This window comes from Mus caroli, unplaced genomic scaffold, assembly GCF_978045245.1.
Source record: "Mus caroli unplaced genomic scaffold, Mus_caroli_1 scaffold_1, whole genome shotgun sequence".
NCBI lineage: Eukaryota > Metazoa > Chordata > Mammalia > Rodentia > Muridae > Mus > Mus caroli.
Genome location: NW_028227256.1, coordinates 172,391,899 through 172,406,336, shown reverse-complemented (window position 1 = coordinate 172,406,336; position 14,438 = coordinate 172,391,899). Strand labels below are relative to the sequence as shown.

At 40.8% G+C, this 14,438-nt stretch overlaps 1 protein-coding gene across 1 annotated transcript in view; it reads right to left on the bottom strand.

Moving 5' to 3' along the window:
• Fmn2 (formin 2) overlaps window positions 1-14,438 on the bottom strand; it is a 326,068-nt gene that overhangs the window by 221,251 nt on the left and 90,379 nt on the right. Inside the window, exon 4 of the mRNA XM_021173977.3 lies at window positions 4,482-4,537. Within this exon, the coding sequence (XP_021029636.2) occupies window positions 4,482-4,537 (56 nt within the window). The remainder of the gene's footprint in view (window positions 1-4,481; window positions 4,538-14,438) is intronic.

Sequence of the window (14,438 nt, the reverse complement as noted above, 5' to 3'; positions counted from 1 at the left end):
GGACTTTGGAGCATGAGACTTTTCACATAGCGTATGAGAGGCAGTCAAGATGGAACAATTTGGGCATCCGAGGGTACATGAGAACCATGCAAGGGAAGATGTGAAGGACAGTAGAGTCTTGAGGAAATGACTTATTTTTCCCTAGACCAAACTGAATCTGGAGGAGAGACAGTGAGAGATAAGGTCAAGAGGGCAATGGCAGGAGGGAGACTCTGTATGTCAAACTCACAGGCCTGAAACCTTTTAGAGACACAATGAACAGTCCTTGAGTAAGTCTAAGCAGATATCAGGGGTAAAACAGTTTGTGTTTTCAGAAAGATAACTCTGGGGTAGCGTGCAGGAAGAGATTAGAAGGGGTCAAGATGGGAAGTAAGGGAATCCACAAGGAGATAATCCAGATAACATTGGGGTCTGCGCTCAATCATTGCCCAGTTGCATGCCCTGGGCCAGAGGCCACCAGCAAAGGTCAAGTCTCCACAGGAGAAGTAAGTTAAGCTGCCTGTCAATTCACCTGCACAATAGTCACCCTAATGCCAAGTTCACTTCCAGTTCTTCATCTCAACTAGTCTGCTCCATCTTCCTATATCTGTGCAAATTAAGTCCATCAGGAAATTAACTTTCTACAAAACTCTTCTTCTAAATTTACAGTCTCTCTACAACTTTTGATTTCTTTAATTAATCCAGTACTCTACCATATACATTAAATATCTTGGCAGGTACACTGTATCTTTTAAGTTGGTTTGTAGCTATATGGAAAAGATACTATCCTATAACTGAAATGACTACTTCTTTTTGTTCTTCTTCTTCCTTTAAAATATATATTATCCTTATTTTTGAAATTGAAATGCAACTCCCACTTTAGTAAACCAGCAGAATTCCTAACTACCTTGTAAATATTTGTCCTTTTATACCCCCAGAGGAGGGTAGGTCTCACCTCTCATCTAGGACACATCTTACAGCAGATGGAAATCATTACAGAAAACCACAAGCAACCAAATGCAGAGAACAAGCGACCCAGGGGCGCTCAGCAACAACTGATACAGCTATAACACAACTCCTGCACTAGTGCTCAGCCATCTTAGCAGAAGAGTGGGCAGAAAGATACGAAAGCTAGAGAGGAACTGGAAATTTGCTTTGAGAATTCATCTCTTAGAAATATCGGCTCCCCTCACGCAGTCTCATCAACCTGGAAGCCAGAACAAGACCCAAACAAAGACAACACCAATAGACATGTTTACAGGAAGGGGTCATATTGCCTTATAAAAGTCTTTACGTTTTTTCCCCCCTGTCTCCTACAAGTGTCCTAGTACACAGCAGATCAGGCGATGCCTAATCATGGGAAAAGGATCCTTAAATAAGCAAGGCATTCTCCTTAGTTACTACTCCATCAGACTAGCTTCCTCAACTTTGTGTCTTGTCTCTCGTATAAATGTTGCATGGCACGCACTAATTTTACACCATCTAAATCTCAGCAGTTGGCTTCAGTGTAGCTCTAAGTCCTCACCACTCTGGAAGAAAACAAAAATACTATGTGACATCCATTTCTTTCTCCACGTCCTCAACACACATTCTAACTGCTTCCCAGATGTTGACTGCTTCTCAGTTTTAAAAACCAATACATAAGAGCTGGGCCTGGGAGCTATACCTTTAATCACTTGAGAGGCAGTCACAAATGGGTCTCTCTGGATCTGGGGCCAGACTGATCAATATAGTGAGTTGTAGGCTAGACAGTGTACACAGTCAGACACTGGCCCGGAACAACAAACACCGGATGAGTATCTCCTCCTGTTTCTGATGTTAAAATACCTACACTGAGGTCCTCCGAGTGTCCATAAAACAAAAACGGTCTTTCCAGAAAAGTTGTGTCTTCCCTGGTCCATGGTATGGTAAATTCTCTCTCCAGGGTTTCCAGCTCTGTGTCTGCATCCCTGCCAGGGAGTATCTGTGCTTCTCTTCTTCCTAACTACCTACATCTCCTGAGACTCGCTATCTAAACACTGCTAACATGTTTATTGAGCACCTAAAATGATCATAAACTGAGTTGGGCCTGAAGGATCACCGTCCCACGCTCTCTGAATTAGTTCTCCTTGATTTTAGATCCATTTTTCTTACCCTGGTTTAACTGTGGCCATTCATTCATCATTGGGTGTTAAAAGGGTTTCCTACATACATTGTAGCTTAAATACCACCCTGTATTTGTGAAAGGGGAAATGTTCTATTTTAACATTATGTTCTTCCTTAAGTACCTATGTGCAAATCCTAGCATGGCAAAAATGCTTCAGTGATGCTGTGCTGTTTCTAGGGAAGTGGGATGCTTAGAATTAATAACTACAGAGCAGAGTAACACTCAAAATTCTCTCAACACATTCCATATAGTTTCAGTTGAGAGGACGGGCACCTGAACACAGGCGAGGAAGGCAACAGAGGCCTGGTTAATGCTACTCTCAGAATAATGTAGCAGCACAGGATGGGCTAGCAAAACACTTCTGACATCACCCACAAGCAACTGGCCAGGAGCAGTCTTTTCCTGCCGTTGTGGTAATTTACAGAGGTGCAGAGCTGCCCTCTAGTGACCAGGATGTGAACTGCGAGGGGTTTCATCCGCAAAAATGTTAGTCCCTACACTAAAATGAATAAATACAATTTAACACCAAGTTATAGTAAAACTTCAAAAGTTAGAGACAAAGGTCAAATAATAGACTTCTCTGTCAACAGCAACAGCCTAAAGCCACAAGATCTGTAAGATGTATGCTGTGAGCATAGGTATTTCTTATAGACCCTCTTCTGCGTCTATTTTTATGTGGATAATGCTCAGGTGACTATTCTGTACCATCTCATTGATGGTCTGTAACATGGTAGGTAATTTAAAGTATTGCTGTAAGGACTACATAGGTTGAGGAATGCATGCAGAAGTACTCAGCCTAGGTCCTCTTCAAAGAGCAGCAAGTGTTCTTAAATATTCTCATACGTATCTCCAGCTCCAGTGGGAGAGTTTGTTTGCTTGCCATTGCCTAGTTTACTCTTCCGTTTTCATCATTTTAGCTTTCTCTGGTTCACCATAAATGAATTATTGCAGCTAATTAAATAACCAGAGGCCCAGCAGTCATTTCCAGGGCACCCAGCTCAATATGGGTCTCTCCTCAGAAAACAAAACAAAACAGAACAAACACAAACACAAACCAACAACCAGTAAGCTAGGAGAGCTATTATGACTATGTCCTCAAAAAGAAATTTAATTCTGAACAAACAGTAAAAGCTCATCTCGATGGTATTTTGTAGAGAACCTGGAGATTGTTCGATTCTGAGCTAACCTCATAACTCCATCTCGCTTCCAGGAGGAGCACAAGGTTGATGTAACAATAAACTTATTTTAAAACAGAGTCCCGTCTTCACTTTGAAGGTTTCTCAAATTCTCCAGTTCAGAACATCATGTCCTATATAATCTAGGTATGCCAATACACATTACCCAGAAACCAAGATAGGTTTAGAATTCAAGTAAGATTCCTCTCATTTTCTATAGGCCAGACTTAATAGAACAGAACGAGTCTCATTTCTGTTACCATACAATGTAAACTAGCTTATTTTGTCATGCAGTATGAAACCATTCTTAAAAGCATAGTTGGGAATAATTATAAGTAAGTTCAACAATTTCTTGTATATCCAAAATAGTAAGTGCTATCAATAGTCAATGCTCTATGAGATGTTTCTTTCTGGACATTTTCCATAATTTATTTCTGTGTGTATGTGAATGACTGCACACATGTCATACATGTCAGAGCATGTACGTGCAGGTGCATGCACATAGGGGCCATAAGTCTACATCAGATGTCTTCCTTAATTACTCTCTGCCTTTTCTGGGTCTCTTATGGAAGCTTGAACTCACCAATTTGACTACATCAGTGAGTTTTCAGGCGCTATCTGTCTCTTAATCCCCAAAATGGGGATTACAGATATAGGTAGTAATAGATGAAAGGGTCTGAAAAGATACCATCAAATGTCCCATCCTCTGAAGTAATTTAGGAGTTGTAATGGCTCAATGACACAGTCCTTATCAACCATGCACAAAGGCCTTGTTCCCAACCACAGCATGATGGAAAGTTGTCTTACTAGGTATTAGGCAAAATCATTTTAGAGACTACGCCTGGGATGTGCTTAGATACGTCATCACACAAACATTTTCTCAGGTGGCCTGGAGTTTCACTGCAGACAGCAAATGCTGGCACCAACCCCCCCCCCAGCCCAGTTCAATATAGAATAATATAGACCTGAGAAGCTAGTACTGCTTTCTATTTCAAGGCTGAATGGGATCACAAAATGTAAATGAAAACAAGCATTTCCCTTCACCTCAGTAGATTCCCTTGTGAGCTAATACCGGGGCAGCCCAGCCATCTGTGCAGAGAGGAATGTCAGTCACACTACTATCACTGTTTTAAGGTGAATAACAGAAATGGGGATTTGCCATCCTAATAACGTTCTCTTACCTGCTGGACACCATTTGTGCATTTTTTCGGGCTTTCCAAAATAGAGGATTGAGGTTCTGGATTGGAAAGGAAGCAGACAGTCAATACCTTAAAGAACAACATTTCCCATTTTCTCAGTTAAAAGCTAAAACATCCACTAGATATAAGTCTTCCACAGTGTATAGCAAGAATACTCAGTCTTTTTTTTTTCTAGTTTGATTAGCACACTGTGAGAATATGGCTGCTTTCCATAAACACATGATGACAACTTGTGTTGTTGGCTATTTTACAAATAGCAGGAGCTCTGTGCTCTCTTCTGCACGCCAGTCTTAATGGCTTTTCTCAATTGTTCTTTATTCCCCCCAACCCCCACCAAAAGTCCCTGCTTAGAAGTTTTCAACTGTATTATTCACTTAGTGAAAGTTCATACATAATAGGATCACCTCAGTCTTGAAGCACAGGATTTTAAAGGCTTTAAATACTGACAAATTCAGTTCTGATTCTAGTAAGGGATGACAAATACTGCCACCAAGAGGCAGGAGTAAGAATGGATTCTGAAGGGATTTTCCGCCTTCAGTCTTCCTAGCCATTTGAGATCTTATGGGATCATACTGGAAATACACTAGGATAAACAAGACTACAGATTCAGTTGTTGCTGATTTTGTTGTTGTTGTTGTTCATGCTGGAGGGCAGTATCTTCTAAGGAAAGCTACTGTGAAAATTTAGGAATCTAAACATAAAGTCTCTCACCCATCCTCTCCCTGTTAGAGATGTGCCGCCCACTCATTGGGAAGATGAGTGAATGAGTTTAAGTCTTGCCTATTCCGGACAGCTGCCTATCCTAGACATTGCCAACAACACAGAGCAGTTGCTGTTCCTCAGGGTCCTAACTGATGCATGCAACGGAGATACGGAAAACTATGGTACAGAGTTTGAAGAGCATAATGAATTTGAAGCTGCCTTTAAAGATTGCTTTGTACCCCAATGAGCGTCACAGGCTCCACCCAGGCTCTCCGGCCTTGTGTCATCTACCTATGATTCTCACCTCTGTAAACACCCCACACCTTTGCCACTAGCTCGTTATGCTCTTACCCACATGGCCAACTTCTAAGATGAAACATACACTCTTCTACCCTTCCATGGGGCCTCAAAGGCCACCGCGGCTGCTGTCTCCAGTTTCCTGATACCTGCACTGTCACCCTTCTGTGATTGCTTGGTCTATTCTCTGAGAATTCTGCTCTAACCTCCCTGTGTGTTCTGTTATAATGATGTCCTCCTACCACCCCAGGACTCCTGATCCCCAGCCCTTTCATGTTCCATTGGCTAGGTCCTCACACCCTATACTCCACAATTCACCTTTTTGCTACCTATCTATTACTACATCTTATCTTTTGGAAACAAGAAGATTCCCCAAAGTCTTATGTTTCCAAGGCTTTGATTTCAAGTTGGTGATGTTGAGAGGATGGGAGAACTTTAGAAGATGAGGCAGGACAGACAACTTTGAGCATTCCTTAAAGGAAGTAATGGGATTCTATATCTCACCTTTCTCTGCTTCCCAGCTGTTAAAAGTGCTCTGATACACCATGAACCGCAGCCTACCAACCCACAATGCGCTGCCTCACCACAGATCCAAAAATCGTGGAGCCAAGTTATCAAAATTAGAAACCTTTGAACCAAAATAATTTTTAAACCCTTTAATTTGATTTTAACCATGTACTTTTCATAATAATGAAAACTAACTTATACACTTCGTCAAAACCTTCACCCCATGGAAGCAGGTCCTTCGGTTGGACGCTCCCTCCTGTTGTGATATAGAACAGTTCTTGCCAGCTTGAATATGAGAATGAAAACAAATGAAGCATTGTATCAAGACAAGAAATAGTGCCACCATTACAAAAAAAAAGAAGGAGGAGGAGGAGCAGGAGGAGGAGGAGCAGGAGGAGGAGGAGCAGGAGGAGGAGGAGCAGGAGGAGGAGGGGGGGGAGAAGGAGGGTAACCTTGTCAGGGAAGAGTAATGATTTCTTAAGAGGTGGCAGAGTTCAGCCTTCTATCTAGTTATTTCCAGTACTTCATTTAAAATTGTATCTTTCAAAACAAAAACCAGAAAATAGCATGAAATAGCACACCTAACACATGAGTGGGGCAGGGGTTAGAATATAAGCAGGTGCCTTTAAAATGGAACCATTGTCCCAGACAACATTATTTCAGCAGGCTAATCAAAAGTGAGTATTCTCCTCGTGTTGAACTTGACACCAGAGTCTTCTCCATTTGAACAGAGATCTTTTGCTTGAAAGCTAATCAAGAGTTTATAAAGCAAACCCAAAATATGCTTCCATCTTCTGCACTTCCTCTCAGAGACCCACAAACAAGGCCTGACTTAGAAGACACAGAAGAACAGATCATTTTGTCTTTCTATTTAAATAGTACAGTAAGAGCAAATAGATCTCCTACTTGTCCTCCATGAGTTTTCGTTTGTTTGTGCTTGTTTATTTCCATATTAGAGATGTACACAAAGATCCCTAGCTTCTCTCTCTCTCTCTCTCTCTCTCTCTCTCTCTCTCTCTCTCTCTCTCTCTCTCTCTCTCTCTCTCTCTCTCTCTCTCTCTCTCTCTCTCTCTCTCTCTCTCTCTCTCTCTCTCTCTCCCCCTCTGAGACTAGAGGGGTCTCCATCAAATACCAGAATAGTTTAAAAGTCAACCCAAAGAGTACACTTTGAGGGGACATTTAAAATTGCACCACCAGTCCAAAAATACAAAATACACCTCTGAAAAATGAAGTTGATATTCTTAGGAAGTTTTACATTGTACATAAAACTTATGTATGCACAGAGTTAGAATTCCCTGAACTACATTTTCCTTACTGAAATACACCAGCTCGGTTCAAATATAGTTAATTTAAGAGACAGAAATTTGACAACCCTCTTCTGGTCAGAAAAGCACCGGGGCAGCTGGGGCTCAGGGTCTGCTGACACTCACCAGCTACCCACAACACCCGCCACAGGATCTTAAGACTTCTGGTGAGTGGAGCACAGCTTCTGCTCCAATCCAATTGCGCGGGACCTGAGACTGCACTAGTTAGGGAAGCAGAAACCGGCCTGAGTAGGGCCACAGGCCTCATCCGGCTGGATCAGCGTCGGGGTAGCAGGAGAGCAGGGTTGCCTGACACCCGCCAGCTACCAACGACCCCCGCCGCAGGATTTTGGGACTGCTGGTGAGTGGAACACAGCTTCTGCTCCAATCTTTAAACAGTGACAACGATAACAACTAACCCCAGAGATTACCAGATGGCGAAAGGTAAACGTAATAATCTTACTAACAGAAACCAAGACCACTCACCATCATCAGAACCCAGCACCCCCACTTCGCCCAGTCCAGGGCACCCCAACACACCGGAAAAGCTAGACACGGATTTAAAAGCATATCTCCTGATGATGGTAGAGGACTTCAAGAAGGACTTTAATAACACACTTAAAGAAATGCAGGAGAACACTGCTAAACAGGCAGAAGACAATAAAGAGGAAGCACAAAAATCCCTTAAAGAATTGCAGGAGAACACTGCTAAAGAGTTACAAATCCTTAAAGAAAAACAGGATAACATAATCAAACAGGTAGAAGTCCTTACAGAAAAACAGGAAAACACATCCAAACAGATGATGGAAATGAACAAAACCATACTAGACCTAAAAAGGGAAGTATACACAATAAAGAAAACCCAAAATGAGGCAACACTGGAGATAGAAACCCTAGGAAAGAAATCTGGAACCATAGATACGAGCATCAGCAACAGAATACAAGAGATGGAAGAGAGAATCTCAGGTGCAGAAGATTCCATAGAGAACATTGGCACAACAATCAAGGAAAATGTAAAATGCAAAAAGATCCTAACTCAAAACATCCAAGAAATACAGGACACAATGAGAAGACCAAACCTACAGATAATAGGAGTGGATGAGAATGAAGATTTTCAACTCAAAGGACCAGCAAACATCTTCAACAAAATTATAGAAGAAAACTTCCCAAATCTAAAGAAAGAGATGCCCATGAACATACAAGAAGCCTACAGAACTCCAAATAGACTGGACCAGAAAAGAAATACCTCCCGACACATTATAATCAGAACAACAAATGCTCTAAATAAAGATAGAATACTAAAAGCAGTAAGAGAAAAAGGCCAAGTAACATATAAAGGCAAGCCTATCAGAATTACACCAGATTTTTCACCAGAGACTATGAAAGCCAGAAGATCCTGGACGGTTGTTATACAGACACTAAAAGAACACAAATTCCAGCCCAGGCTACTATACCCAGCCAAACTCTCAATTAACATAGATGGAGAAACCAAAGTATTCCACGACAAAACCAAATTCACACATTATCTCTCCACGAATCCAGCCCTTCAAAGGATAATAACAGAAAAAAACCAATACAAGGACAGGAACCACGCCCTAGAAACAACAAGAAGGTAATCCCTCAACAAACCTAAAAGAAGACAGCCACAAGAACAAAATGCCAACTGTAACAACAAAAATAACAGGAAACAACAATTACTTTTCCTTAATATCTCTTAATATCAATGGACTCAACTCCCCGATAAAAAGACATAGACTAACGAACTGGCTACACAAACAAGACCCAACATTTTGCTGCTTACAGGAAACTCATCTCAGAGAAAAGGATAGAGACTACCTCAGAATGAAAGGCTGGAAAACAATTTTCCAAGCAAATGGCAAGAAGAAACAAGCTGGAGTAGCCATTCTAATATCTGATAAGATTGACTTCCAACCCAAAGTCATTAAAAAAGACAGGGAGGGACACTTCATACTCATCAAAGGTAAAATCCTCCAAGAGGAACTATCAATCCTGAGTATCTATGCTCCAAACACAAAGGCAGCCACATTCATTAAAGAAACTTTAGTAAAGCTCAAAGCACACATTGCACCTCATACAATAATAGTGGGAGAGTTCAACACACCACTTTCACCAATGGACAGATCATGGAAACAGAAACTAAACAGGGACACAGTGAAACTAAGAGAAATTATGAATCAAATGGATCTGGCAGATATCTACAGAACATTCTATCCTAAAACAAAAGGATATACCTTCTTCTCAGCACCTCATGGTACCTTCTCCAAAATTGACCACATAATTGGTCACAAAGCAGGCCTCAACAGATACAAAAAGATTGAAATTGTCCCATGCATCCTATCAGATCACCATGGACTAAGGCTGATCTTCAATAACAAAATAAATAATAGAAAGCCAACCTTCACGTGGAAACTGAACAACACTCTTCTCAATGATACCTTGGTCAAGGAAGGAATAAAGAAAGAAATTAAGGACTTTTTAGAGTTCAATGAAAATGAAGCCACAACATACCCAAACTTATGGGACGCAATGAAAGCATTTCTAAGAGGAAAACTCATAGCTCTGAGTGCCTCCAAAAGGAAACTAGAGAGAGCACACATTAGCAGCTTGACAACACACCTAAAAGCACTAGAACAAAAGGAAGCAAATTCACCCAAGAGGAGTAGACGGCAGGAAATAATCAAACTCAGGGGTGAAATCAACCAAGTGGAAACAAGAAAAACTATTCAAAGAATCAACCAATCAAGGAGCTGGTTCTTTGAGAAAATCAACAAGATAGATAAACCCTTAGCCAGACTCACTAGAGGGCACAGGGAAAGCATCCTAATTAACAAAATCAGAAATGAAAAAGGAGACATAACAACAGATCCTGAAGACATCCAAAACACCATCAGATCCTTCTACCAAAGGCTATACTCAACAAAACTGGAGAACCTGGATGAAATGGAGAAGTTCCTAGACAGATACCAGGTACCAAAGTTGAATCAAGATCAGGTTAATGATCTAAACAGCCCTATATCCCCCAAAGAAATAGAAGCAGTCATTAATAGTCTCCCAACTAAAAAAAGCCCAGGACCAGATGGGTTTAGTGCAGAGTTCTATCAGACCTTCAAAGAAGATCTAATCCCAGTTCTTCACAAACTATTCCACAAAATAGAAACAGAAGGTACTCTACCCAGCTCATTCTATGAAGCCACAATTACTCTGATACCTAAACCACAAAAAGACCCAACAAAGATAGAAAACTTCAGACCAATATCCCTTATGAATATTGATGCAAAAATCCTCAATAAAGTTCTTGCTAACCGAATCCAAGAACACATCAAAACAATCATCCATCCTGACCAAGTAGGCTTCATCCCAGGGATGCAGGGATGGTTCAATATACGGAAATCCATCAACGTAATCCAGTATATAAACAAACTCAAAGACAAAAACCACATGGTCATCTCGTTAGATGCGGAAAAAGCATTTGACAAGATCCAACACCCATTCATGATACAAGTCTTGGAAAGATCAGGAATTCAAGGCCCATACCTAAACATGATAAAAGCAATCTACAGCAAACCAGTAGCCAACATCAAAGTAAATGGTGAGAAGCTTGAAGCAATCCCTCTAAAATCAGGGACTAGACAAGGCTGTCCACTTTCTCCATACCTATTCAACATTGTACTTGAAGTCCTAGCCAGAGCAATTCGACAACAAAAGGAGATCAAAGGGATACAAATTGGAAAAGATGAAGTCAAAATATCACTTTTTGCAGATGATATGATAGTATATATAAGTGACCCTAAAAATTCCACCAGAGAACTCCTAAGCCTGATAAACAGCTTCGGTGAAGTAGCTGGATATAAAATTAACTCAAACAAATCAATGGCCTTTCTCTACACAAAGAATAAACAGGCTGAGAAAGAAATTAGGGAAACAACACCCTTCTCAATAGTCACAAAGAATATAAAATATCTTGGCGTGACTCTAACTAAGGAAGTGAAAGATCTGTATAATAAAAACTTCAAGTCTCTGAAGAAAGAAATTATAGAAGATCTCAGAAGATGGAAAGATCTCCCATGCTCATGGATTGGCAGGATCAACATTGTAAAAATGGCTATCTTGCCAAAAGCAATCTACAGATTCAATGCAATCCCCATCAAAATTCCAAATCAATTCTTCAACGAATTAGAAAGTGCAATCTGCAAATTCATCTGGAATAACAAAAAACCTAGGATAGCAAAAACTCTTTTCAAGGATAAAAGAACCTCTGGTGGAATCACCATGCCGGACCTAAAGCTCTACTACAGAGCAATTGTGATAAAAACTGCATGGTACTGGTATAGTGACAGACAAATAGACCAATGGAATAGAATTGAAGACCCAGAAATGAACCCACACACCTATGGTCACTTGATCTTCGACAAGGGAGCTAAAAACATCCAGTGGAAGAAAGACAGCATTTTCAACAAATGGTGCTGGCACAACTGGTTGTTAACATGTAGAAGAATGTGAATCGATCCATTCCTATCTCCTTGTACTAAGGTCAAGTCTAAGTGGATCAAGGAACTTCACATAAAACCAGAGACCCTGAAACTTATAGAGGAGAAAGTGGGGAAAAGCCTTGAAGATATGGGCACAGGGGAAAAATTCCTGAATAGAACAGTAATGGCTTGTGCTGTAAGATCGAGAATTGACAAGTGGGACCTCATGAAACTACAAAGCTTCTGCAAGGCTAAAGACACCATCAATAAGACAAAAAAACCACCAACAGATTGGGAAAGGATCTTCACCTATCCTAAATCAGATAAGGGACTAATATCCAATATATATAAAGAACTCAAGAAGGTGGACTCCAGAAAGTCAAATAACCCCATTAAAAAATGGGGCTCAGAACTGAACAAAGAATTCTCACCTGAGGAATACCGAATGGCAGAGAAACACCTGAAAAAATGTTCAACATCCTTAATCATCAGGGAAATGCAAATCAAAACAACCCTGAGATTCCACCTCACACCAGTCAGAATGGCTAAGATCAAAAATTCAGGTGACAGCAGATGCTGGCGAGGATGTGGAGAAAGAGGAACACTCCTCCATTGTTGGTGGGATTGCAAGCTTGTACAACCACTCTGGAAATCAGTCTGGCGGTTCCTCAGAAAATTGGACATAGTACTACCGGAGGATCCAGCAATACCTCTCCTGGGCATATATCCAGAAGATGTCCCAACCGGTAAAAAGAACACATGCTCCACTATGTTCATAGCAGCCCTATTTATAATAGCCAGAAGCTGGAAAGAACCCAGATGTCCCTCAACAGAGGAATGGATACAGAAATTATGGTACATTTACACAATGGAGTACTACTCAGCTATTAAAAAGAATGAATTTATGAAATTCCTGGCCAAATGGATGGACCTGGAGGGCATCATCTTGAGTGAAGTAACACAATCACAAAAGAACTCACACAATATGTATTCATTGATAAGTGGATATTAGCCCAAAACTTAGGATACCCAAGATATAAGATACAATTTGATAAACGCATGAAACTCAAGAAGAATGAAGACCAAAGTGTGGACACTGTGCACCTTCTTAGAATTGGGAACAAAACACCCAGGGAAGGAGTTACAGAGACAAAGTTCGTAGCTGTGATGAAAGGATGGACCATTTAGAGACTGCCGTATCCAGGGATCCATCCCATAATCAGCTTCTAAACGCTGACACCATTGCATACACTAGCAAGATTTTGCTGAAAGGACCCAAATATAGCTGTCTCTTGTGAGACGATGCCGGGGCCTAGCAAACACAGGAGTGGATGTTCACAGTCAGCTATTGGATGTATCACAGGGCTCCCAATGGAGAAGCTAGAGAAAGTACCCAAGGAGCTAAAGGGATCTGCAACCCTATTGTTGGAACAACATGATGTACTAACCAGAACCCCGGAGCTCTTGTCTCTAGCTGCATATGTATCAAAAGATGGCCTAGTAGGCCATCAATGGAAAGAGAGGCCCATTGGACTTGCAAACTTTATATGCCCCAATATAGGGGAATGCCAGGGCCAAAAGAATGGGAATGGGTGGGTAGGGAAGTGGGGGGCGCTATGGGGGACTTTTGGGATAGCATTGGAAATGTAATTGAGGAAAATATGTAATAAAAATATTAAAAATCAAAAAAAAAGAGACAGAAATTTTACTGAGTATAATTTAAATTGCATGCATAATGATTGAAGCCTCATACATGGTAGATGATTTTAATTCTAATATATATGTCTCAGGTAGGTAAAAATGGGGGAGGAATTAATATGTTCTAAATAGGCTTATGCATATGTTCTTGTTTGACTCTTTGATAGTAGAGCTATCCATTGTTGCCAACAAAATATATCTATACTCGAAACACAGGACTCATCTCCACACCTCTGCACTGTGTACATGAGTGCACACAAGCATATGCCCACACAAATACTCAGAAACACAATCCATCCTTCTATCTCTGGATTGTATGACAGGGAGACAGAGAACAAACACCTCACTCTTGGTACTCCTGCATTAGCTAGAGTATAAAAGAATTTGGACAAAACAGAAATGAGCCAGCAATACCATATTGCAGAACATCCTACACAATTTGTTTGGAAACTTTTGTTTTTATTTATGTGTACATGCATATATCTGGTTTTGTGAATGCCACTGTGTGTCATGGGTGTCTATGGGTGTCTATGGGTGGATAGCGAACGGTGTATGCCCTGGACCTGGAGTGAGCAGTTGTGAGCTGTTGAATACTTAACTCAGGAAGAACAACAAGCACTCACCCTTTACCGCTTAGCCATCTCTCCAGATCTTCAAATTCCTCCTTCTCGGGGAGCCATAAGAGACATATCTTCTTTATACTGGAGGCTAGAAAATGTTTGCTTCCCTAAGCAACTGTTGCTTTCAAGGTCATGGCAATTGAAGATGACACACAACTGTTCATGCTTCCCTTTCCAACTCTGAAATTAAGGAATACATTTCCGACTACCTGACAATATTGTGGATTCTTTTCAGATACACTGCAGCGAGCTAATCTAACCTAGATTCATTTTATTGCTTCATCCTAAATTTCTTTTCCTTTGATCCATCTCCTTTTGTGA